General features: G+C 42.6%; 1 protein-coding gene across 3 annotated transcripts; it reads right to left on the bottom strand.

The window, feature by feature from the left end:
- Nucleotides 1-27729, bottom strand: LOC132785510 (protein eva-1-like). 3 transcript variants are annotated; one of them, XM_060791641.1, is made up of 13 exons: nucleotides 27610-27729; nucleotides 17448-17631; nucleotides 16782-17374; nucleotides 11820-11942; nucleotides 11124-11263; nucleotides 8613-8754; nucleotides 5143-5328; nucleotides 4923-5066; nucleotides 4596-4856; nucleotides 3815-4159; nucleotides 2722-3059; nucleotides 1032-1206; nucleotides 1-336 (listed from the first exon to the last, which is right to left on the bottom strand). In XM_060791641.1, the coding sequence occupies exons 3-13, from the start codon at nucleotides 17005-17007 to the stop codon at nucleotides 20-22; spliced, it is 2397 nt and encodes a 798-aa protein (XP_060647624.1). In that variant the 5' UTR covers nucleotides 17008-17374; nucleotides 17448-17631; nucleotides 27610-27729; the 3' UTR covers nucleotides 1-19. The 3 variants fall into 3 exon arrangements, with proteins under 3 accessions (XP_060647624.1, XP_060647625.1, XP_060647626.1); XM_060791642.1 differs by lacking the exon at nucleotides 17448-17631; XM_060791643.1 differs by lacking the exon at nucleotides 3815-4159 and having other exon boundaries at nucleotides 16782-17631.

Genomic DNA, 27729 nt, shown 5'->3' on the forward strand with positions numbered 1-27729 from the left:
CCTTGCGGTTAAGCGAGTGTCATCCATAGAAGTACTGTCCGCTGCTCTCCGTCGACATGCCGCGTGCCAGGGTGCGCGGCACCGTGCTGTCATAGTAAACACTGTGTCCTCCACTGCCACCTGTCGAGGCCATCGAATGCGCTGGCATTGCTCCCATTCCTCCCATGCCCATGCCCGCCGGCGGAGGCGACGGCGAGCTCATCAGTCCCATGCTCGTCGGTATCAGCGTTCGCCTCAGCGTGCCGTGAGTGTGCTGATGTCCTGGCACCATAATCGTGCCACTTATGTAGGCGGGCGGGACGCCTCCCATGCCAGAGGGACCCAGCATGTGTGGACCTGCAAGGAGTGTGAGATAGTGAGTAACAATTTGTCGCATAATTGCTTTTGAGCTATAATTGATAATTAGCTAATTTTGCGCATATAAAAGCTGTTCATTAAGTAAAAGACAGCCTCATAATTTTCACATTTATGTGTTAATTATATCACATGCAATAATTAATTATACTCAAAATTTGCGCATTCAAATGAATCCAAAATTTCTGAAACTTTTAGTTTTACTCAATAACTTAATGAAGCCTTATTGAAATGTTATTTATATAGTTATTTGATACAAGCATACTTGAAGTTGGCATTAATTACTTGCCAAAAATAAATATTAATTTATCATATATGCAGAGTTTGCGCATTTTAAAGACTTTCATAAAATATAATCTAATTACTTGTACAAATGCACTATTCAATAATTCACAAATTATTAAAGCAAACATATTGAAATTTTAGACAGCATTGTAAAACGATAATACACAAAATTCGCTTTCAAAAATATGTGTGTATAGTTTGTGATTTTTGCAGCTAACAAATTTGCATTTAAGCAATTAAAATTTAATGCATTTTAATTCGGTAATGTGTGCAAAAATCCAATTGCTGCACATAATCGACACTAACTTACTCGTATTTCTAATGTGAAACATAGAAATATAATCATATTCCAATTTGGTCATTATGAGGTGAATGAATAGTTAAATGCTCACCAATAGTCATGGCTCCACTCACAGCAGGATGTCCCATGCTCGTATAAATAGTGCCCTGCGTCGGTGGCTGCATCAGGACGCTGGTTGCCGTCGAGGACGATGCCGAGGGATGATGCAGCTGGGCGCCCTGCAAGCCAGCGTAGTTGGGCGTCGGTGCGTACGTCATGTACGATGCCTTTGGTGTACGTGTATGCAAACACACGACGATGAGCGACGATGTAAACGTGCAGTTTGCAGGTAACAATAACGGCAGCGACATGAAAAGGTAGAGCAAAGAGTTAAGCTTGCGTGCATTTATCCTTGTTATTGGGAATGGCATATCCGGCAAAAAAGACAACAGAGACATCAGACAGCAAACAGCAGACAACGAAAAGCTGCTCGCTCTCTCTCTCTCGTTCCTATATTTACACACATTCACGTTCACATATCCTTGCTTCAGGGTTTTCATAATGAATTCTTTATCATAAATTAAACATTCACACTTGGTCTCAACGTGTGTATGTTGCCGGGATTGAGATCAACTGTAACTTTGCCCATATAGGAAATATCTTTTTAATTACTTTTACTCAGTTTTAAATCCACAACCACAGCTCCCCTTTGCCCCTTATGCAAACTTTCCAATTATGCACTTAAGTGTGTAGGGTGTTTGAAGGGACTTAAAGTAATCGGTTGGCCAGGCCAATTGTTCTTGTTGCTGCTGCTGCTGCTGTGAATTTCCTTAACATTTGTACTTGTTATTTTCATCTTTTGTACGGACAAGACCTCAGGCATTTCTCTTTACAGACAAACAGACGGAGAGACGGACAGCCGGATGGTCGGTACCCGTTACCGGGTGCAGTAATTTTAATTTTCCACCTTTCAGCAAACCATCAGAGTGCTTTCACATGCACAAATACAAACACACACCCATACACAATATATGTATACACACAATATAAGGCGGGAATGGTTTTTTGTAGCTGCTTCTGCTTCTGTTGCTGTCCTGTTGTTTCCTCATGCTGCGACCCCCATGAAATAAACAACAAAAACAGCAAAAAGCACAAAAATTGTTGCAACGAGCATTTGGAGCAAGGCTACTACGAGTCTCTCCCAGTCTCCCAGAGGATGAGGAAGTGTAGAGAAGTAGAAAGAGTTGAGCTGGGGGCTGCGGGCAGCGGAACAACGGGGCGATTAAAGGACTCGTCGCTTTTGTGTTGGCCAAAATGGGTTTAATGGCAAGGGAACTTCACTGGCGCCGAGCTTCCTCTCATTTCCGTTCGCCAGGAACCAGCAACCAGTAACAAGCAACAGAAAGAGAACCACAACAAGTCTCTCTTGGCTTTGATGCGCCCTTGTTGTCTATTGTGGAGCTGTGGGCAGGGGCCGGAGAAGCCAGGAGACAGACGGAAGCAAGAACAATGAAATTTCCATATTTAGAAATGATTATTTACCCTGGGTAATGACTACAGGTAATGACCAAGCCAGCAGCTCCTCTGGCCAGGCACATGCTGAGAACTATTCACTGTGGCCATTGAGAGGTGATTTAGTAAATTACACCGAGTTAAGCTCCCGAAAAAAAGGGATTACGACGACAATTATTTAGTAGTATTTAAATAAGAATACTAAGCCAAGCTGCTTTCTATATTCGCAACTGTTTCTCCCAGCGAATCCCACGATTACTTTAAGCAATTTCAATTCATTTGCAACTCACCTCGTTACGCGATGATAAGCTGGACAGCGGCATGGGAGCTGTTAGATCCACATCGACATCGATGTCGGAGATGTCATCACCGAAGGAGTCCGCCAGATGTGTTTCACCTGTTGCCAGCTGTTGGAAATTGCTGCCTGTTCCGCCTCCAACTCCTACTGGGCCTGAGCTGTCAATTTGCGAGTCGCCAAAGTTCTTAGCCACGTTGCTGACACTGGAGCTTCGCTTCTTGCGTCCTCCTCGCTTCTGCAAAGTGAGCCGACCAATCACAATGGTGAGACAAAGCAGAACGCCGGCTGTCACCGATATGATGAGGTAGAGGTAAAACTGTTCCTGATGCTCTGTGAAAAACAGGAGAGACACAAGAAAGATAATGAAAATCTGACAAGAGTCACTCTTACTCCTAATTTTCTAATAGCAATCTACGAGCGAGTCGAGCAGTTAGTGTAAGTCTGGCAAAGCATCATGATGGGTTTTACACTTGGCTGCAGTCTTCTGTCTGCTGACTGCAGTCAAGAGTTGAGACTCCAGTCTCTGTTTGGATTGTTCGTCAGGTCGGGGTTGTCTGCACTTGCCATTTGCGTGGCATCTGAGACGAAAGTTTTAATCGGGCGACTTTGTATATGACCGAAGCGAAATCAAAAAGTTTAACATGTGTGGTAAGCAAAGAGCTGCATGCAACGTGCCGCACATGCAACTCAGAGTATGTTCTCGGTCATAGACCACGAAGGTGGGGGGCACTCTCCACTTCCCCCACACTTTCCCACAATCCCCTCTTGTGTTCTGCTGATGACAGCGAGTCCCAAGAGCGCTGAGACGCTGCCTGCGCTTTTCTTCGCTTCTCGTTGTATTTTTTTAGCATCGTCTGCAGTGTTTGGAAATGTGACATGGCTGTGGTATAAAGTACGGTTGATGTTGCTGCCACCAAAGTTTTGTGAGGTTGTGTGCGAGAACAAAAACTTCGATTAGTTACACATGAAAGCCTTAACTGAACTGAACCGAACAACATGCCAGCAGCGGGTGGGCGGAAGTTAGGGAATCAACTGTGTGGTTTGAAGGGAGGTGGGGGTGTTGATGGGTAGAGGAAAGAACTCACTTCGAATATAGAGATAGGTGTTCAGCCAATTTGCCAAGAAACCAACCACTTCGACACGTTCTGTAACAATGTCCTCGTCGGTGCAGTTGAGACCTATTGGCCCCCAATCATCAAGCATCTGACACTTGCGACGATTGAAGTAGTTGCCATCCTCATAACGAGTCTCCTCGCTATTAGCATCATCAGTAACTGTATCTGTTTGGATGTCTTCTTCATCATTATCTTCTTCTGTTGTTGTTGTTGTGCTTATGTAGTCATTGGCCAATGTTGTTGCTTCAGCATCTAACGGCTGCCTGAACGACTCTTTTATGCGGTCTAACAATCGTAGAGATGACTGTAGTCGCTCTGCCAATGGGATGTGAGTTCTTCTCTAAGTATTCAGGCTTGTAACTCAAACACAAACTGTATCTATGCATGAGGATGTGACCCGCCTGCCATCCATCCATCCATCCATTCAGCCATCCATCTATCCATCCATCAAGCGAGCACGCGGATGAACATGATTTGACATTACTTTACGTTACGTTGCTTTGCTTTACGTTACGTTACGTTAATGCCGCATGCTCATACTCGTCGAGTGCCAGCTGGCTAATGAAGATGGATGGGCATGGCTTGCTGATAAAATATGTATGCACAGTGCGCAGTTGAGGCACTTTGAAGTAAGCGACTCCATCAAAGGAGCTGCGAGCCATGTGCCCGCAGAATCGAATTACAAATCTATAGGCCACACTTAACCCTGCTCTGTGACAGTCAACAATTGAATTGGCATTGCATAACTTACCCTCTAGCGAACCCTCATTGCGGGACAGCAAAGGTGGCAGTAAAGTGCTTGTGGATTCCTCTCCCGCGGGGCTGTGATCGAAGTCAAAGGGTCGTCCGCTGTTGGCGCCTTGCAGCTTGGGAGCTGGTGGAATGGCCTCGGACTCCTTATAGAACTGATCCTCATCGTAGAGTTCATCTTGATCGAGATCCAGATCCGTCTGGTGTGGCTCATCGGCTTCAGGAGCAGTCTCGTAGCGATCCTTGAGCACCTTGCGAGGAACTTAAAGTTGAACAATCGAATGTTAGTTCATAGATATACATATAGCAGGGTATTTAGAGTACTCACTGCAGGTGTAGACCACCTTGAGGTACATGCGCACATCGTTCTTGCAGGGGCGTCCAAAGGTGCCGGCATCTGCGGTCACCGAGCAGCGTCGTCGCCCATGGCAGATCTGCATGACAGTCTCTGTGGCATAGGACACCAAACAGGCTGTGTGACAAAGCGATTCTCATTAGTTCAGACTAGACAAGACAGATAGAGGGAGAGAGAAAGAGGGAGAACTTACTGGGCTGTGCTGCTTCCTCGCGGTTTATTAGGACGCTGCCAGCTGGCGTCTGTCCTGGATTGCCGCACTGCACACTCTCCTTCTCGGTGTGGCCAAAGGAGGCGCTGTAGATGGCGATGCGGGAGTAAGGGTTGCACATCAGCGGCATGTTGTCGTTCTCGCAGGCCAACTTGCTCCGGAATTCGTCTGTGTCGGCAGCAAAAACATTTATTAGAAGCACGCCAAAAAATGCCAGCACCAGCATCATCTAATTGCGGTCATTCGCTTGTGCAGAGTCATGCTCAACAGCCGGAAAAAATACATAACAATCAAATGTGTATCTGGCACATACACACATACATACATTTATATACTACACCATTTGTGAGTCTATGTATTACACGATGTGTGTGGGCGACTTTATCGCTGCCATTTTTGACATTTTGCAACTATTTGCAGAATTAAATACAAATAAATGTGCGCCATTTACACAATGTATACGCATAAAACATAACTCATACGCCATGTAAAACGTGTGGAGTGACAATAAAAAAGTGGACTATTTCAATAAAGATTAATTGCTGAATCAATCAGATGGACACTCTCCGGGGAAATTCATTGAGTATGCATAAGGGAAAAGTAATTGAAAGACTACCCTGCTGACTATGGCTACAGGGTATGCACAGATCTAGATTAGGCAAATATGTTGACCAATTACTGTCCACACATCGGCTGATGATTCTTGCCTAAGGGTCAGCTCTCGATTGCAAAGCAAATTGCTGGAACTCAGCCAAGAAGCTACAATTGTCAAAGCATACTCAACTGCATAGTCTAACTGCCAAGCAGCAATTATGAGTCTTGCGGTGCTTCCTTGTGCACTTTGCTGGCCAGCCCTTTAAGTATGTATAAACCACATTCATATAGTAAATACTTATGTATTTATGTGAATGCATATACAAAGGTATAAAAGCATATACTTGTCGGCACTCGTACATCATTTGATGCATACTAAAAAGAATGCTTTGCCCAGGTCAGAGATGAACTTTAATAAATTTAGTAAATATTTGCATAGCCTGTTTGCAGGGCCAGGGCCTCTGGCATTGACTGCCCCCTTCCCTTTAGACCCTTGCTGCTGTCTCGAACAGGCTTTTTGGGCTGTGACGCCCACACGTTACGTGCAGAGCCATCCTATTGGGCGCTGTGATTCCTTACTGTTGCTTCAGTTCTTTCTGTTGCTGTTGCTTTTGCTGTGGCTCCTTCTGTGCACGTTTTATTATGAAGAGACGTGAGAAAAGTTGAAAATTGCCATATTTTTATGACCACAATGTGCCGTCTGGCACCGTGTACTCCACTCCTTCCTGCATCCTCGTCCAGCTTTTTTGTGTGCTCTGTGGCTCTCGCATGCAATGCCTCGAGTTCTTTGCTCTGGCTTGTTATGCTAGGACTGAGGTTGGTGGCCGGGTTACTTGCGCTTCTACGCAAATAACCAGGCCGTAATTTTTCAACGTTTTCCACTCGTACTTTGCAGTTTTATTACTTGTCGCTGGTGTCCATAATGAGCAAAAGATAACAGACAATTTAGAAAAAAGAAAAACAAAAAAAGGCGCCTCTCCTTAATTATATTACCTCACCGTAGCTCCCCCCAACGTTCCCCTTTGCCTGCGGCTTCAACAAACGTGCCAGCTAAGTACGTACAGTGAGAGCTATGAGGCCCAAGTGCGAGCCTGAAACTGTCTATCTGCCAGGCTCTCAGCTTTGTGCTCCCAACTCCCAACTCCCAACTCTGTCGACCCGCTGTGCATTTCCCTTTTTTCTAATTTGAATGGAGCGCTAGCTGCTGCTGCTGCTGTTCCTGTTTGTTTCACTTCTTTGGTTTGTTTGTGTGCTTTTTAACAAGATAACATCTGCGTCACTTGTCACAAAAAAAAGCACAGTACATGGATGGAAAAAATGCAGAAATAAAACGAGAACGTAAAAATATTTGAGCCAAATCTGCAAAGGGCTGGGACCGGGCTGGAAATGGCTAAAAGTCTGACGCAAATTACCAAAGAATTACACGAACTGCACAGAGCTCAAGCTCAAGGAGCAGCTCAGCTGCTTCGTTTCCTCTACTTGAATCTGAATACATTTGCAAAAAAATTGAACTGTCTGTTGTTCTGAGGACATTAAGAACTCGTTTAACGACTATTATCCACTGCAGCAGCACGGCAACAATACCAATAATCGAGGAAGGGAAGTTCAATCGCAAAGCAGGTGAAACATTGTCAGAGGAGCCAGAAAAGAGCCTCGGTTAGGGGCTTCATCTGTTCGCTTATCGGCTTCTGTTTGCCGGATGATTGCGATTAAACACGAATTGCTTAGCGGATCGTAAATAATCGAGTGCCATTAGCCCAATCGCCAACACTGCTGCGGAGCGGAGCGGAAAAAGGGGAGATCAAGCAGTTGCAACTGGGGTCAGGGACATTGAAAGGCGACAGCGTTGAACAGAATCTGAAATGCACTGGGAAAACTATGCAAATAACTCAGCAAAAAAGTTTATTCAACTATTTTTAATGTTTGCGCGAATAGGAAAAGCAAAAGCGCAGCTGCATTTTTCATTATGCTTCTAGCTGAATTAAATCTCCAACGCAATCTGACCCCGCCCCCTTCACGAAAAAAAAACCAGCTATCCATCCGCCTTCGCCGTGTCTCTTATCACCATAGTCGAGGACTCCTCATTAATTTTATTTTTTCTCGCTGGCCATAACTGAAATTTAGAGAGTCTCACTGACAGTTTTTAGAACAAGTATTATGCTAACACCTTCTGCGTTTTTGTTTTCATGTTTTTCTTCTGTTTTGCTATTTTGCTGTCGTGCTTGTTGTTTTATTCTCTTTACTAATGGACATTTTCAATTAATTTTTGATGCTAAGACAATTATTATCTCGTTTCATGCTCCACTCACATTCAACTTCTTCTCTTTCCCAATTAGCATTCACGTGCGTGATTTGTGCTAGTTTAATTTTGCTTTTCTATTTATGGAATGAATAAACAAAAGCTCTCATCGACATAAGCAATGAATATCTGCTCGAATCTATTTGACTACAGCTCTGATAATCCCAAGTCAATTTATGTTATTTGTAGTATCTTGAGTGCCCATTGGAACTTTGTTTTTCAAGGAACAGTGCACAGGTGCTTGAATGCAGATGTCTACAATAACAGAGCGCGGATGCTTTCTCTGTAGTCAAAAACAATTTTGGTTGTTTGCGGCACCGAGCTTAAATTGATGTTTGCCACTTTTGCATCTGGCAAATATTTATTTTGCCGCAGAGCAAATAAAATATATCATGGTTAACACGCGGTGGGGACAAAAAATCGAGCACTCGCGTATTCTGTCTCGTATCGTAAACGATTATATTTTTCTTTAAAGGACAGGCAAAGTGAAAGGTCTCGGTTGGCTGACCTCCAGAAAAGGGTTCTCTGTTCTCTGTGCACGTAGTGTATTCGTACTTACATGGACGGCATTTGTAGGCAATCTCCACGAATTTTCGTATGCCTGAGCAAGGATCTCCAGTTGTGTGGGTTTTGGAATTCGCAGCGAACTTGCAATGTCGCTTCTTTTGGCAGGCATCCACGACAGTCTGCAGCAGAGCGTACTGCAAAGGAGACAAATACACAGAGAGAATATAGAGGTATAGTCATATATAAAATATATGTATGAATCAAGTGAGGGGGTCAGCGCCAAATGAGGATGCTATTGATAGAATATTGGGCACAAATGGCAGATGCAGGCGCAAAGGATGCAGGCCGCATCCTTGTTGTTGTTTGCGACGCCACGGCAAATGGCAAACGGCAGACATCAGACAGCAGAAATGATTGCCCCGATGGCAACTAGGACAGTGCAGCAGAGAAGGCGCCACCTCAGCTGGAGAGTCGTAAATCTCTGTCGGCCTAGCCAAGAGATAAAGCTCTGAATGCCTTTTATATGCCTTAACAATTCGACAGGCGCCCAGATGTTGCATGTTGTTATGCAAGCAGCTGATTGGCATCGAGTGCGAATAGCTTTATGTTTAGCTTTCAATTAATTATCAGCTGTGTGCTCCGGATGAAGATGAATGTGCATCAAATGTACAAACATAAACAAACTTGCAACGTTAAGAGTTACAATAAACAAAGAGGCAACAACTGAGTTCGGATTATGCTGGAATTGGCATCAGGACATCAACATTCTGCTGTTTAATGAAAGTTTATTCAATCTACGATACATTATGCTAAATTTATTATAAAGATTGGATTGAGATATGTTTGCATCTAGTTGCTTCATTCAATCAAATGTATTTCTTTGTTGGCATGTCAAGTGTTTTGATTTGTTATTAATTAGTGAGATTCTCGGCTAACCGCATTCTCTCATTTTGTGATCCAACTGCAAAAGGACGTAATTGGATTTTGAGGTTGAATCTCTCGTTCTCTGCTCTGTGCTGAGGTCCTAAGATGTTGCGGCTTTGTCGGGCGTCGCCCGTCGTTCTATAAGTAAATCTATCGATTGGACAGTCCCGTAATAATTTGTTTACTCTCGTTTCAGTTCACCCCTAGAATGGGGTTGAGTGTGGACTGCTGTGTGGCACAAGTAAGTGTAAGCTGGCCTTAATGCGATGCGCCCATAAGTCAAGAGCCGAACCGAGCACGAGCACGAGGGCGAACGCAATTCAGTTCCGCTTTAAGGAAGCGCCGGAAATGAAGCGTGAGTGTGTCCTATCCATATCCCAATCCCCATTCCAGCCCCATCCTATCCTGTCCCTCTCTTTGCGGTTGCACACTCTCTCTCTCTGTCTTCGGTCTTTATCTGTCTGGTTTGAGCGTATGTTAGAACACAGCACATATCATACCATACTTGCAGATGGCTGTATAGAGCCATAGTCTTGCTTCAAATTGATGTGCTCAATGAAACGCAATCAGCGCTCCTTCGTGTCGTCACTGTTCGTCCTTTTTTGAAGGATATGGTTCAATGAAAAATTAACCACTACATGGGGTTCACTTCACAGTTGAGGACTGACTCTGAAAACGTGGCCCAAACGACCTCATAAATGTGACAAATTGCGACATACTCTTCTTACTAGCCATACACACATGAGACCAACTTTCTTATACTGAATTTAATTTTGTCGAGCTTTCCATGGAATATTTTATGTGCTTCTTCCGTCCTTCCTTTCACTTTGAATGCCGAATGAAGTTTTATGGAAATGTTTCAAGTTGTTAAGACTCAATCTCTTGTGGTCTTCAATTTTTAACTCTTTATTTCCTGAATCTAACTTTTAATTCTTATTTTCTCTCTGTGAACAATCATATATTTTGCAGTGATAATGCCAGAGAGATTTGAACGATAGATTTACACACACATCGCAACTAACTGATGAGTCTATACGAGTATTTCTAAATGCTGTATTGGGTCGGTTTAAGCTTTTGCTGTGGATTTGGCTGGGCGAGTTCCTAAAAATGTTTTATGATTTATGCCTTCAGTTTGGTCCAAAGTGAATCGAATCGATTTTCATTATGAATTATTGCTGTTTTTATGGCATCGTTCTACTTCACTGATTTACTTTCTCCTCCTCTTTATTTTTTTTCTATTTCTCCTACTCATATGTGAGTGTGTGTTGACCAAAAACGAGCCATTTTATCGCGCTTGGTTGTGTTTGAGAAAGCCTTTGAATGCACGCTGTGGAATCGTGCGGAAAATGGGAAAAACACGTTTAGCCCCCGAAAAAGGTAAGCCGAAATGCGCTAGCTTCTCGTTCTCTTGTAGGAAAAGGAGAAAAGGAGCTCAGCTCTTGGTTCGTTGCAGCATTTAGTAGAGAGTAGTAGAGATAGGTAAACGTGTTCTTATGATTAAATGTCTGTGTGTGGGCGCTGAGCCTGTCTGACTGGATGACTATTTGGCTGTCTGCCTTTCTGGCTGTCTGACTGCCTGCTTGGCGCTCGATGATGAGTGCGACGATGATGGAATTGCAATTATACTGATTCAGCTTACCTGTAATCCGCTTACGGTACACGTTTCCGGCGGTTTGACTTCGATTTCGGTGCCGCTGTGGATGACAGCATCGCCGGCACTTCCGGTCGTGGTGAGGTCCTCCTGCGACACTGGCGGACACAAGCTGTGGTCGGATAAATCTGTTCAAGTGGACGAGAGGGCAATTTTTTGTGAACGTGTCGTTGTCATTTGCGAAGTGCTTCTCCATACATCGAAGAGCCAAGTGTGGAATGGAAAGAGTGTGTGTGTGGGTGGAGGGCACGCTCAAGTACTCTGAAGTGGCGTCAAGTGTGCTGCAATCGCACATGGGGCAAGCAGTAGATACAGAATGCAAACTGACCATCTCACTCTGCGTATACTTGATATGGGCGTATGTGGAACATTGCTCGCTTCTCATTTGCTATCTGAATGTGTGTGTGTGTGCCAAGTGGACTGTTTGCTTGTCTCTGTGCGACTGAGACAGAGAGACAAAACATGTGCACGTGCACACACAAATAAGTAAAATACAATGCGTACAATCGACGCGTGTAACGAACAAACTTTAGGCAACAATCAATCAATTGCGATATTGGCATTCACTTCAGTCCAAAAGCGCCCGACCATTTGTTGTTCGGAGTCCACTCAGAGCTCTTTCCTCCTGCTCCACATCTGTGCAGATAACGCTTGGCTCTTCGGTACGTGACAATGGAAACTTACCTCCCGCCCGTCCGTACTGGGCGAGTTCTATGGAAATGCTAGTACCACGTGGACAGCTGAGTGACAGCTGCTCTGAATCGCATCCGGCACGCTGGTACGTCCGCAAGGTGGCCGCCAGCAGAGCTGAAAGTAGAAGCAGAAACAGAAGCAAACAGAGAATCGAGCTGCATTAATACATATATGAGAAGCGCAAAGTAAAAGTCGATAAATCGCCAAATAACGTACAGCAAAATAAACAGAAAACAGTCCAGAGACAACAGAAAAGAGAGAGAGAAAGATAGGACAACAGTCTTCTTCTTCTCTCAACTGAATATTTGATTCCACATCTAACACAAAAATGGAACACGCAAACAGAAGTGAGGAATATTTTTGCCATATATCAGGGGAGTGATTTCGCAAACACTGCGTGCACACACTGCTGGACAGCACTGTGTGTGAGCTTAAACTATTTTGTGACTTCCGAAGTCTTAAATTCGAATGCTTAAAATGTCAATTTGATACATAAGCGTAAATTGATTTTCATTCTTTCCTTATTATTTGCAATTTCTACAATTTCGATTTAATTTTCGATATGACAGCGTCAGTAGAAAATACTATAGATTATAATTGTATGGTATTTAAGTAAGTATTATTTAAGTTAAATGACATTGATGTGATTGCTGTGTGAAGTAAACTGAAGTGTAGTGAACCGAACTGAACCGAAGTGAAGCGGAATTCGGTGGCAGGTGAAATTGGACTGGCGCACTTGGGAATGGAATCGAAGGAAGCTATATTGTAGTATAGTGAAGTATATAGACTCGTATGTTTGGGAGTCGAAGAATAGAATAGAGTCGATGGGCGAAGCAGCGTAAATTGAATTTCCATTATGCAATCGTTCAGTCTTCAACTTAACTGACACTTGACACCTAAGCAAACTCAGACATTCAATTTCATGTGAAATTATTTCCCAACATTTTTCTCCGCTTGCGTCGCCAGCTTCGCGAGACAAACAGACGTACGGAGACAACAACAACAACAAGACCAACACAATAAGCAAAACAACAAAATATTGTCTGCCATTTGTTTCTGTTTATTGTACGTTTCTCTTATCCACTTTAGAGGCGACAATGCTGCTCTTGTTGTTGTGTTGTTGTTGGGGGCGTCCTCTGAGCCACTGACTTCATTACCCAAATTGTTTACGTGTGTGTGTAGGTGTGTCAGTTGTCTCAGAGTGTGTGTGCGTGTGTGTGTATGCATGACTGAGTGTTTACACTACTAAACAAATGCCTTACAATGACTGCAAAAAGGAGGAAAGGTGTCAGTCGAGAGGGCAATGTGAGCCATAAAACGCGACTGGGGCGATGGGTTTGTGTGTGTAAGGATTACGTGTGTATGTACACAAACAAAAAGTACACACACTCACACCTCACACACCTACATATGTGTGCTAGACTAGCGAATGTAATATTTCTATTATTGAAAACCATTTCACGGCGTGGAAATGACATTATCTAAAACAACACACAGAACACTCAGAGACAAGCCTAATACGCGTGGCATTAAACCCGCCAGTCGCTCCCAAAAGGCTTTGGAAAAAGGATACCTAATGCGATTACTAGACAACTCCATCATAAACGTGGCTGTGTTTTGAAATATAGATGCTTTGAAGAGCACATTCACACAATGCGATTACCAGCCAACTCTATCATAATCATCGCAGAGCTGTTTTAAAACATAGATGAAGTTTCGCTCGGCTGGTTCCCGGTTTAAGATAAGCCTTTTAATATACAATGTTTTTGATTCAACTGGCACTTCATAAAGAATAGAATAGCAAAAACAAATCAATAATAAAGCTGTATTGTAGTGTTAAGATATTTGCACAAAGTACTGTTAAGTATGTTTTTATTAAATTAGAATTAAACAGAGATTTTACACCACTTTAATAGTCAATTTAATCCACTTTCTATTAGAAAAGTTTTTGAAGACCCCATGATTAAAAGCATATAGAAAAATCTCTATTCAAACGAATTTGAAAATGAAATTCTAATGATTGCATTGCCAGCTGCAATGTTTTAAATTACAGGGTTTCTTTGGTTAATAAATTGCACATTATATAATACATTTTCACTGCTCTTTAAATGTCATTTGAAGTTGTAAAAATAGATCGATAATAAAGCTGTATTGTAGTGTTAGGACATTTTGCACAAAATACAGTCAAGTATGTTTTTATTAAATTAGAATTAAGCAGAGATTTTACACCACTTTAATAGTCAATTTAATCCACTTTCTATTAGAAAAGTTTTTGAAGACCCCAGAAGAATTTGAAAATGAAATTCTTATGATTGCATTGCCAGCTGCAATGTTTTAAATTACAGGGTTTTTTGGTTAATAAATTGCACATTATATAACAGATTTTCACTGCTCTTTAAATGTCATTTGCTGCTGAAAGCATAATAATCCTATGAGGTTAGCTTCTGCGGTTCAGCGAAGGAACTTTTCCACCCCAGTCTTAGTGGCATGATTGAGTTGCCAGCTTGAAACTCGCAAAGCATTTCAAGCATCTTAATAATTGTAATTGCGAACTGGTTGCGGCCATTAGAGAGTGAGAGAGGGATGCCAAGGGAACAAGGGGAGCAGGAGAAGAGACGACAACTCTAACAGCCCCCAGACAACGGTAACAAGGTACAAAGTACGCATTACATGTGTGTGCCACACACAGTCACTCGTATTTTCATAAATCAGAAGTCATGCGCATCCTGGCCGACGTTTTACGAGCGCGATGATGCCAGCAGGAGTTTGACTTGTAGCTGAAGCACTGAAGTGGGGGAACAGTGGGGAATACAACTGTGCAGTCCTTGTGTTTTAGGCTGGAGGAAGGAGGATGGAGCAGCCACTTGGGGCGGAAGTGGCATGCAAATTTATGCGACATAAAATGATAATAACTCTTTCACTTTTCATAATTTTGGCAAGCATTTACCTGGCTGTTTAGTTAAGCGAGCCAAAGTAAACGCAAGTGCTATGCGATGAACACGAGCAGCGCAGGATAGCTGATTAAATCAAGGGTCGACTGAAGGATGCGCTACTCGAGATAGCAATCAGTGTGCTACATTCACTCATTCGCATCCCCTGTTTGAATTTCTGTCCAGGGTATTGCGCACGAAATAGAAAAACAAGAATATTAACGACCCTGCGGCTGGCTGTTGTTGTAGCTGTGTGGCTGGAGAGTTGAATCCGGCTCAGAGGTGAACTCAGCACCATCTCAACCATTGTGAAGAGGCTGCAGAGTCGAGTTGAACTGAGCGCTGCTCGTGTGCTCAGTATCCTGTCGCCTCCAGTTAAATTTTACAGCTCATGCAAGACACTAAAAGGCATCGTATATGACAAAGGCACAGCTCTGCCTCCTACTCCTAGATCTCTGGCCCTTAGGATGCCATTTCCCCAGTCATACGACTTCAACGACAGCGACAGCGGCAAAGACAGAAGAAGATGGGAGATTAAAGCACATCTTAATGCGATGAGACGACTCGGGGAAATGTGAAACAAGCGCGTAGGCCATGAAACTTTCCGTTTCTGTCTGTTATCAACGCGACCCAAGGCGCCACTAGACAAGGACGAGAAGTACTCGCAACATTTTTCGAGGCAGCGGCAGCAACTCACAATTTTTTGACAGCACACAAGACTCTTCTTCGGCTGCGTGTGTCGCAGACATTAGGAGGGCGTGGCATTGCCATATGTATCAGATTCTTGTGTTCCAACTTGCGCGTGTTATCTATCTATCTATTAAACGAACGAAAAAAACAAAAAGCGACACTCTGAAATCTCAGCAATTGAATATTTATGACAACGAGAGCTGCTTGTGTCTCTCTCCTCGCAGTAATTGGTGCCTCTTGCCACCAACTTGTGGAAGCTGCGGCCACTTAAGCGACAACACGATAAATTGCAGGTTTAGAGGAAAGTTGCGACAGAAAACAAGCTCATCAACTAACGCGGCCTTGAAATTAATGACCCAAACCATAAAGCACTTGAACAGAAACTTTGCCAAAATATTATTTAATTATCATTACGAGCGTGGATGTGTTGATGTCCCATTCCCTTTCAGAAACAGGAGCGAAGCACTTCCGCTCTCTCACTTTGACTCTCTTATACTCCCGTTTGGTATAAGAGTTTTGCTTAGGTTTAAGCTGCGTAGATTTTTCACAGCGAAATTTATTCGTAAAGCAATTAATTTATGTTAACGTTTGCAATCTGAAGATGGTCTTAATCGATAAGTTCAGCGGATATTGAAAGCTGTTAACAGATAAATGGAATGAGTGGCATTATACAACGGAATCTGAAGGAGCTGTTCATGACCCTTCCACTATAAAACTTGTTATGAGAAATGTTTCAAATCAGCTGAAGTATGATTTGAGTATGAGTATATGGGCCATGGCCATCCTCTATATCGGGTATCTACTGCGACGGACAGTCGGTTAATTAATGTGGTTTAATTTATGATTGTTTGCTTTAGCTGTCCTATTAATCATTAATGACGAACATAAATATTTGGCTGCCTCTCGCTTACAGAGATCAGTTGCGAAAGTTTCGCTGGACAACGCCACAAGCACTCACAAATACACTCACTCCCACTCCCACTCAGTGTGTATTTGTGCTTAATTATGATTTATACATAATATATATACTTGTTTCAGCGGAGGACAACGCGGCCAGGGCCATCGCCATCGCCAGTTGAGTTGGAGGTTGGCGCCTGCATTAGCTAAAAAAGCAGGCTGACCCACACTCCCCCCCGCTGGCAACATCCCATCCCAACAGTCCTGGACAGTGCCAGAGGATGGTTATTGCTGCAGATAAAGCGCAAAAGCAACGCGAAATTCTACTATGTATATGTTTCTGTATCTATATCTGTAACTGTAACTGTAGCTGTTGCTACTGCTGCCATGGCTGAAATGCGAAATAAAAAGGGCAAAAATAAAACAAAACATTTACCCAAAGGATCAACTCGATAAATAACTTCCGGCATGACGGGCCGCGTCAGCAGGCACACAACAGCCAACAGCCAGGCGAATCTCCTCCAGCCAACGACGCTCCAGGAGTTCTCACAGTGCACGTGCCGACATTTGCTGCCATGATGGAGTCGGAGTTGGTGTTGGAACTGGAGCTGGGGTCTTTGCCGCTGCAGATGCTGTGCGGGATTTGGCTGGGACTCGGCCATCGCCAACGGCCAGAGTGCTGGTTGTTGTCCTTGTTTGTTATTGCTCCCGCTGCTGTTGTCCTCGACTGAGGCCTGGGCGAATATTATCGTCGGTTAGCGTCTGCTCTTGATTTGATGTTCTTTATGGCCGATTTTATTGTTCACCCTCAGATTTGGCAATTTGCATTTTTTTGGAATTTTCATACTCGAATTTATTGTTACTCGTATCATCATCAGCGGCGTCGAGTAGAATGGCTCTTACAACTGGTCAATATACTCGGCTTACTGTTCATATTCATAATCATTCCGATATCGTTATTCACATTTGTATTCATACGCTTACACGTTACGAGTATTGTATTCATATTCATGGGGATCCTTTCGTCTGCTGCTGAGGCAAGGTATTATTATTATTGTTATGAATCAAATGAATACATAGTTATATTTTTATGGAATCTCACTTTTTAACACATCAATATTTGTTGATTATTTCACTTATTAGGTTGCACATTGGCTTTGTTATGCTTCCAATTTGTTGCTGTTTGTTGTTGTTTTTAATTATTTTTTAATTTTGTTTGCTCTGACAGTAAAACAATTAATTATATTTCACACGCGCTTTTTGCGTTTATTTTTTTGCGGTCTCCTCTTTTTAATTTATTCAGAAACAAAGCCATAGACAATAAAGAAAAAAAGAACAAGATTTTAGTACTCATCGTTGCTGATAACTCGATTATTTAAAAATGTTGCAAAACAAAAAAAAAAAGAATCCCTCAGTGGCTTTGAATATTTTTTGTTTGGTTTGTTTAATGACGATACAAATTATTGAATTATTTATTTATCGTAATTTCGCGACGCGTGCCTTAATTGGGTTTGGGGCTTTATTTATTGAATTCCAAATTAATTTTAAATTGAAACAAATTCGCCACTGAAATCACATTTAATTAGTTCGGTTAACAATTTGTAAACTTTTTTTCTTTCTTTCTTTTTTTCCCTTTTCACACAACCGCGTATAAAGACCGTGGCAGGATTATCGGCGAAAATTCCCAACGTTAATTGTTCTCACTTTCCCTTCCTTCTAACATAAACTCTCCATCCACACTTGAAAACTTCACTTCTCCCCTCTGGGATTATGTTGTCGTCAGATTTAATAATTCAGTTTAAATTATTGGGCTTCTAATTTATGTGCGATTCAAGCGAAAATGGTTTCGATTAGTTTGAAATGCGGCAAGGCAAGAGAAGTTTTAATTAATGAAATTCCAGACCATTTCATCAATTATAATGAGGGGTTTCTCCAAACATTAAATAAATATTTAATGCTAAAAGCTGTAGCAGAGTTTTCTATTTGATAAATATCAAATTTGTATATTGTTGCTTTTATTCGTTTATCCATAGTTTGCCTGCTTCTCGTTGAACGATATTTTTGAAAATTCGTATTTTTCTTTTGAATGAAAAACAAAAAAGAAAGTAGAGCAAAACATAAATTTATGCATGATAAGAGATTTTCTATTTGGCCAGCTGGCAATTTTCGGACAAGACTTTATGAAAGTATTTTGCTCGAAGGGGTTTTTGCCATTCAATGCTGATGATCGGCTTCTGAGCTAGGGGCTTTTTCTTCGACTAGATTAAAAGTACACAAAAGGTATCAATTGAGTTCATTCATCCATGAAATTCTAGCAGCAACAAGATGGCAAGCATCCCGTTCGGGATGAATAATGGTACTATTCACACACAAACACTCAAAACTCACAAAAAATACACACACACTGTGTGTGAGTAACTGGTTATGTAACTGTATGTGTGGCGCCCACAAATTGTAAACTGTTTGCCTCAAGTTGAGGTTTGCTTTTGGGACTGTGAAAGATGCGAGAAGTATGACAAAACATTCATTAACTGACACTTCCTGTCTTCATGTCCAGTCCTGTCCTGTCTTGTCTAGTCTTGTCGTGTCCTGTTCTGTGGTGTCCGGGGAGAAAGAGGAAGCTGTCCCGCTGGAGTGACGGCTGAGCACAAAACTGATGAAAGCTAAACCGAAACCATCGGATCGAAACGTGAAGCAGCTGAGGGAGGCGGAGAGGGAGGTTGAGCCACAAGTTTCAGATCGGGTTGAGACCAAACAAATCCCTTGTTATCCTAAGAGCTACGACTAAGTACGTCACACTCAGACAGAGAGTGTGAGAGTAAACCTGCATATGTTTAGCTGGCCTGGTTGGTGGGCTGAAAAATGCTTCTTTATGTTTAGCTTAATGTATTTCTCGGCGCTTTCTTATTGTTCGTTTGCCAGCAAGGAAACCCAAAAACCGCAAACTTTCAAAGCAAACTTCATATTTTGCAAACTGAGCGGAAAGTGCTTAGCCCTCCTCTCCCCTCCCCACCTCTTTCTCCTTTCCCTTTTGCAGCACAGCAGCACTCCTACAACACTCTAGTACAAACGCTCGAGACCCTCAGTTCCACTAGTGACACCATTATGTTTCTGGGGCTGCATCGACAGAGGCTGCGACGTCGACGTCGACTGCGACGCATGTCGTTACTTTGCCTTTATAGCTGTATCTGAATCTCAATCGGAATCTGTCGGATGTCTGACGTGCCGCCGCTTCACTTGCCTCACTGCTGCTGCTGCCTCTTATTGTTGAAGGTTTTGTAGTGGTTGCTGCAGCTACCACTCACGATGATGAACTTTCAGCCGAACTTTGCTTTATGGCTGTTCGATGTGTTTTTCTTTAGCTTTTTTTTGGTTGGTATTTTTCTTCTCTGCTACTGTTATTTTTCTTGAGCATCAAAATTAATATATACGAATATTTTAGCTTTCATCTTGGGCCACAGCATCCGCTGCCGCAAGCTGCAACTCTCAGTCTAAAGAGAAATGAGAAACTTTGAATCCTGGTTTAGACAGCGACTTCCGTCTAGTTGGTGTTTCTGTTGTTAATAGCAGGAGTAAGAGTAAGAGCTTGAGTATTAACAGTTTCAGTTTGCCGTAGACAGCTCAGTTATTTATTCGAATTTATTTAAGCGTAACGCGCTGCGCTCGTAATTTTCTCATCTTTTGTGCTCAGTTCAATTTAGTGGAAAATTGAAATCATATTGAAATTTGTCGGTCAGCGAACTCATCCGCCACGGAACCACGGAAATTCAATGGAAAATATCAAAGTGCCTGCCGTTTCGCTTTTATTTTTATTTTCAGTTTCCAGTTTTCATTTTCTCTGCTTTCCCTACTGACATTTTCACTCTGCGCCACACGCGAAGCAAATCAATTGCACTTTCAACACATCAGATTCTATCGTCATCGTGGTATGTGGCAGAGTGAAAGCTCTGTGTACAGATCTGTGTCCATCCACCACAAAACACAAAACACAGAATATACAGAGTCCGCGTCGACATTCATCAGCGGTTTTTAGGCCGGCAACCGACTGAAAATACGGTTTATGGTCCCCTCAGTTGAATAATTTAGCAAATTGTTTGATTCGTCGCAAATGTAAATTTGAATTAGTCTTCACTAGCTTCACTAACTGCCTAACTGCCTGTCGTTTTTGGCCAATTTACAAATGCAATTGCCAAATTGGCGATGTGTACGAGTATTTGGCAACAGGCAGGCGGAAGGCGGAACAGGACAGGAAAAGGAGCCAACTGCCAGTAACTGATTAAAGCAGATTTTACCTATGCGATATTCAATAGATTCATCAGCTGCGCATTGAAAATGAATATTTCTTGCACAGGGCGCACATAAATCTCTTGGCCAGGTCAAATTGCCCAAATACAAAATTCATACTCGTATTCACATGCATGTGATTGATAGCCTTGCTTGCCGCTTGGCTTGGCTCTGGTCTGGTCTGCTTTGCTTTGGCCTTGCCAGAGGATTGTGAATATTGTGATTCCCTTTAGTTTTTTGAGCCTGACAAACCCTTGCCTCAGTCCTGTCCTCAGTCCTCAGTCAAATGGTTCATATTGTTACTGTTGTCGACACCCAGTGTGTTCGGTAAAGATAAATGCACGCTTAAGGAATCTCAAGCAGCTTTTCAGAGGGCTAAATCAAAATTATGGCTTAGTGTCAGCTCAGCCAACAGGGATTGGAAAGTTTGCTCTCTGTTTTAGTCGATCCGGTAAAGTGGAGGGAACGTAGGGGGGAAAAAGGAGATGGAGGCAGTGAGCAAGGTAAATATTTATTAGCTCAATAATTTGGCAACATTTCGCAGGATTAATGTGCAGATTCCAGGGCCATAAATTATTTGCAGCCGTATTCCTAAATTTTATTAAATAAATAAAATAAAAACCCCCAAAACACACACACACACACAAACCCAAGTACAGACGTGTGTATGTAGGTGTGTAAGTAGGGTAGGCTGGTGTTTCATATTATTATTTTTGTTTGTTGCTGCCAAGGACACGCAACCATAATAAAAACTTGTTGAAAAATTTACGAGCAGCAAAAGCGGCAGCTTCAAAGGACAAATCGGACAAACAGCAGGCCGTTGGTCACGTTCTGGACCCACTGCCAATCTTCCGTTCCCATTCCTAGTTCCCTTTCCCTTTCCAGTCTCAGTCCCCGCTCTCAATTTGGGGACGTAGGCGTGTACAACGACAACGACAAGGGCGTGTTTATTTATGTTGTGCCCACCGCTGAAAAGTTTAGTCGTTGTACGTGTCAAAAACTTTTGACAGTGCAATGGCTTCTCGACTTGGCGAAGAAGAAGTCGCCACGCCAGCTGCAACCTGGGACGCAGCTGTGGCCCTATTAAAACGTCCAGCGAGTCACCTCGACTGGCAATACTTTTGCTTTTGCGAAGAGGCGGATTGACGGAGTCCGGATAAAGTTAAGACACTGAGTAATTTGGTTAGCGCACAACTTTCATTGGCAACTGTAACTAGAATGTGTTATTAAATAATGTCTGGTACATGTACTAGCTTCCTTCTTCCCTTCTCTTCAGCTTCCCCTTTTGGCCACAGAGATGTCTCGGAAAAATCAGAAGCAGCCACGTGACAGCAGCAAGGCGTCTTCATTCACTAAATAATTGATCTGGGTTCGTGCAAATCTCGGAGCATCTGTGCCTGCAGCACAGCCAGAATATTAAATGTGTTCTCCTAGATGGAAGGGAGAGTGGGCAGGACTGGACTGGACTTGGACTTGGTTTGATGAGGATACGAACAGCATAGTTAGCCCTTAGTCAAGTCATGCAAGGCACAATTGCTGCCTTTTTGTTACATTTTGCCAAGCTAGCAAGCCAGCCAGGTATTCTATTCAAGCTCTGGCTCACCTTTAATCTCTCAACCCGAACTCGAAACGCGTGGCTGAGCTTAAAAATCTGATTTCATTCAAGGTTGCCAGCCAAGAAGCTAACCACAGCATCCTTGCCCATCTCTAATGTGATCTATAGATGAGTTCAGCTTTTCCTCAGCAGTTATGACAGCTCAAAAGAAATGTACTAAGTCGCTTTATTTTCGTTTTCGTTGTTGTGCAACTTCTTAATACCCTTCAAGGCTGAAAGTAAGCTTTACTGAAAGGGTTTTTTCCACAAGTTTTTGTCGAAATGAAAGATGGCTTAAAAATTTAATATTTAGTTTCGATGAGAGCAGATAGGACATCTGGAAGTCGAGCAAGTTCAGCCAAAGTATTATTACTTTCCGTTAATAACACATACAAAAAGACTGATAAGAACAATTCTTAAAAAAAGAAATGTGAAGAGAAAAAGTTTCCGTGCGGAAAAGTTAAACCGCCCAAGACGCAAGATTGGAACAGGTGCAGTGTTATTTTGTTAAGTGTACCGAGCGCTTCGAAGCACCTAACATATTATATGAGAATATATAAGTAATAAAGTGCGTATACCACAAAAAAAAAAAGAAAGAAGAAATATATTGCTGCAAAACAAACGAGTGAAACTTAACAAAAAGCGGTTCGTGGTATCAAGGGCAAAAACATACATTTTGCGCTTTACGATGGCATTTTGGCGAGAGTAAAATGAAAGGGGCTCTGAATGGGCATAAGATGATGGTCTGGATGCTTTGGATGCTCTGGCTGCTGCCAGGATGGGACGATGGTCATGTTGTAGCTGCGCAGCTGCGTGGCGTGAAATGACGAGGAACAAAGAAAACGTGGAGTCGACTTGAGACGAGTTGTGGAGAAGCCGAGCAACGGATACGAGGCGCAAAAAACAAGGACGAAGTGAAAACACTCGATGCAAACGTGGATGATGATATAGGATGGAGGGGATGGTTGGGGGAGGTGGCGAGCATACGCGGACGGTGAAATGTTGGCTCTGTTGAAGGCAATAAAATGAAATTACAACTTAATTGTCATAAATAATTCAGAAGATTCCTTGCCAACATCGTTGCTGCTGGAGTCGCAAAAACTCTGCGTTGCGAAACGAAACGAAATCAGAGCGTTCCACAAATACTCGTAACCCCCTCATCATACCGACAAACCAATGACCCCCTCTTCCTTCTCCTCAGTTCTCCTGGGGAGTCCTCTGCTGGGTTGTGCTGTCCACCTTTCTTTAGTGGCACGCGAAGCTTAACGAAAATTTTAAAGCCAGCTGCTACTTTGAGCAAAGGAATTGGTTCACGGCAGCTGCAGTGGCAATATTGCGTGTTTTATTATTAACAAAGTTAATCCCCTGACCTAGTTAACTCAGCTCAACTCAACTCAACACACACACTGGGTACAAACACAAACAGAAAGCGAAGCCAAGAGAGATGCTCATAGACAAGCCACAACACGAGGCGTTAATAAAATATTAGAGCAAGAGCGTGAAAACCCAAAAAACAGCAAATGAACGGGATGTCAGTCAGAGGAGGGGAAATCCCACAAAGTAAACAGCTGATTAGAGCATCAAATTCGATGCTGCGAGCTAAGAGAAGTCAACTGGAATTGATTGTATTTAATTAGTGCTGGGTTTAACTATTCACAGTCATTTTATTTGTGGCAACATTGAAGATGGCCTTGATGCCACTAAAAGTCACTTCGGATTAAGTTATTTCACTATCGAACATCGGAAATAATGTAACTTTTTGCATTCAATATAAATTATTGAAATGGTTAAACGAATCGATTGTTAAGCTTCGCTTTTAATTCAGCATTGTGGAGAGAATAAACTCTGTGCTGATGCCATGTAAACAACAAGTAAATAATGGTAAATTAGCAAAATGACAAAAGTTCTTCAACAATCACAATCACTAGCCCACATACGTGTAGGCCAACAATTTGGGGGGCGGAAAGTGCGTGGACTGGGGGCTCCTGATTGCCAGTTAAGAATGTGCAAACAAGCAAACAAAACCGTCGCAGGGACTGTGATTGTGATTGTGGGGAGCAGACCAGACCAGACCAAACCAGAGTCATAGAAATGTCAGAGAGAAAATGCTTACGAAAACAAAAAGAATGTATAACATGTGTTCGATGCGTCCGTCTCCAAAGGGAACATAATATTTCTATGCCTTTTTGCCAATAAACCGCTTTCGGGTGTGGAAAGGACACGAACACAGAGAGAATGAGAGTGCTGGGCGAGGCCTTTAAAAAGTAACACTCTGTTGAACAAACAAACGAACAATTTATTTTGGTTTAATAATAATAAAAGAGCCAAAACGAAAACGAAAATGAAAACGAGAACGAGAAAGGGAACGCAAACGAGTCGAATATGTGAATGCCACAGAGGAAAAAGTGCAAAGCAAGTGAAAACCCGGAAAATGTATAAATGCCCGCCGGACTTGAAGTAAAGCATGAACCTAACGACTCCTTCTACTTCTCTCTGGATCTGACTCCGTCTGTGGACGTATATTAAAAGTAATGTAAATATTCGCATTCGTATATCCACAATGAAAGAACAACAAAACAAAAAGACCAAAAACTCCGGAAAGAATAACAAATATAAATGGGAGCAGTACTAGATAGATCGACATCAAACTACCCTGTATATATTTAATTGTATTCAGACTTTAAAATATATAATATTCTAGTATTTATAAATAACAATTTATAACCCAATATATTTCATTGTCTATTGACTTGTGAGTATTTATAACTAACAATTTGTTATTATTCAACATAATATATTTCATTCTCTATTCTCTATCCTTCATCTTAAGCAGTACAGGGTACAACTGTTCGAATGAGAGAATTTTCCAATATTGATCGACATGAAACTACCCTGTATGTATTTAATAAAATTCAGACTTTAAAATATATAATATTCTAGTATCTATAACTAACAATTTGTTATTATTCAACACAATATATTTCATTCTCTATTGACTTGTGAGTCAATATTATCCTTCATTTTAAACAGTACAGGGTACAACTGTTCGAATGCGAGAATTTTCCAATATTGGTTCACATGCTACATGTAAATCAAGAATTGCAAAAAAATACAATATATAAAAGGCGCCGCATCGTTGATTGTTTTGTTTTAGTTTGCCAACTAATAGAATTTAAAAAAATATTCAAATAAATAAATTTAACTCCGCATATTTGCAGTTGCTTTTGTGAATACATTCGTTTGCCTTGTGACTAGGAGGATTAATTTTAAAGAAATAAATTCTGATTTATTGTCATGTTGTGTTTTGTATTCATTTAATTTAATAACAAGGAATACAAAGCTGCTTTTTCAACAGATACTTGTTCTCTTAAGTGCAATTATGTGAAACTGCATTTGACGGCTGCAAATTGCAATTACGCAAGCTTGTCGCTGGGGCATGGCTTGGGGCAAGTTGTGGAGAGAGTGAAAAGAGGCGAGAGCATGCTGTAATTAACCAAAAGTTTCGGAAAAAAAATCTAAACAAGTAATTAACTAAAGCTGAGCTGAGATTCCGATGCTGGCCAGTAATTTTGGCCTCGCTTCGCCGCCCAAAAATTGTCGGGCGAGTATTTTCTCATCTTACGCGATAAAGTTGTGATAATTTAATTACACGCGCAACTCGAGGCAACGCGCCACGAGAGTTGGCAAAGGACTTTTGTGGCAGTGGCAATGGCTGTGGCAATGACAGAGTCAGCAAACTGTGCTGCAAGTGGCAGAGTGCTTGAGTAACTGAAGTAAGTGGCAGCAATGTAAATTACGCGTATTAATATCAATTTATAATCCGAATGCAAAACCAAAAATAAAACGAATCGAGACTGAATGAAGGAAGCAGCTCATTTTTCGCCAACGTCACGACGATGATGCTGCAAATCCGTGATAAATCCTTAAAAATTACTTTTAATTTCGCAGGCAGTGAATGCAAAGCCTCCGCCAGACGTCCTGCTGCACTGCCACTCGAGGAAGAGAGCAGAAGAGATGGAGAGAGAGAGAACACTCGGCTACCCGGGCAACCAATTGACTTTGACTGCTGCGAGTATCTTGGCTCAGCATCGCCATCAGCATCAGCGGCAGTCTCTATCTCAGTCTGCGAGGGCCGTGTCTAGATTAAAATAAGTCGAGCGATGAAAATAGATTACGCGCGTATTTTGCGAACGATGCGCCTCAGCAGAGGCAGAGGCAGCGACTGAAGCAGAGGCAGAGGCAGCAAGTCGACGTCGACGTCGTGGACGTCAACAGAGGCGTGAAAAATCCCCCCAATTTAATTTCGAGTTTTCCCCAACGATGCCGTCGTCGTCCCTTTGTTTGATTAGTCGATTTTGTGGACTTTGGCGCTAATTGTGCACATCGCAAACACACACACACACACACACAGGAATGTGTGTGTTTAAGAGTGTGAGGAAATTGCATATAGAACTTGTTAAAGTCGATATTTGTGCTAGTGTGAGGTTGGAGCCAAAAAAGAGGCAGGAACAGAGTGCCGCATCCGCTTATGCTAATCAATTTGAGTTGCCCAACACACACATTTACGCATCACACGCACACACACACACACACACATACGCACACACACTCTCTGATGTTGCCTTTATTTTTGCAATATTTGCATAATTGCTTTTGTTACTTTCGTTTTGTCGGCTTTTGTGCTCGCTGCTCGCTGTTAGCAGCTCGGGTATGTGCCAAATATTTGCACTGCCCTCCTCCCTCCCCTTCCTCCTTCTATATACCACCCTTCCCCTCCGCCTCAGCCTATATGGACACCTCGGGGCTTGTGGTCGCGCAATTTTTGGCCAATTTCACAAGTTGCACTCTTTGTGGCATTGTCGTTGCCATCGTTGCCGTTTCTGCCGTTGTTGTCCTGCTGCTGGCAGACACATTAACATATTATAATTAGCACGTTTCCACTGGGCCGAACAGAGAGCGTATTTTATACGCATTGCACAAATAACACGGCACTTTGGCAGCTGCTGTCGCATTGCGATTATTGGCAGGATTCGAGGCGACTGCGAACACCGTGATACGGAGACGGATGCGGAGATGGAGATGGAGACGGTTACGGATACGGGACACGGCAGACTGTCTCGTCCTCGTTCGTGTTATCGCTGCCTCTCACGGCGTTTTTGGGATACGCGACCGCAGCGAGCGTCGCTTGCCAAAAAGTAAAACACAACGCGAGCGAATTCACGACGAGCTGAGGCAAATGCCCGGCATAGCGATGCCCTTCGAACGTGTCAACAGCATCTGTGGTTTGCTCGGATGCTGATGCTGATGTCACGCCAACAACAACAACAAGAACAGTTTACCACCAGCAATAGCAGCATCAAACACCACCAGACACTAGACGACTTACAAAGCGAACGACGGAGATGACGACGATGACGTTGGTGGGGGCTTTTGGGAAGCCATCACGACGAGCATCCAACGAGAGAGAGCTCAAGTAAACCGCGCGGCGATGTTGACGTATCCACTG

Source organism: Drosophila nasuta, chromosome 2R (genome assembly GCF_023558535.2).
Source record: "Drosophila nasuta strain 15112-1781.00 chromosome 2R, ASM2355853v1, whole genome shotgun sequence".
NCBI lineage: Eukaryota > Metazoa > Arthropoda > Insecta > Diptera > Drosophilidae > Drosophila > Drosophila nasuta.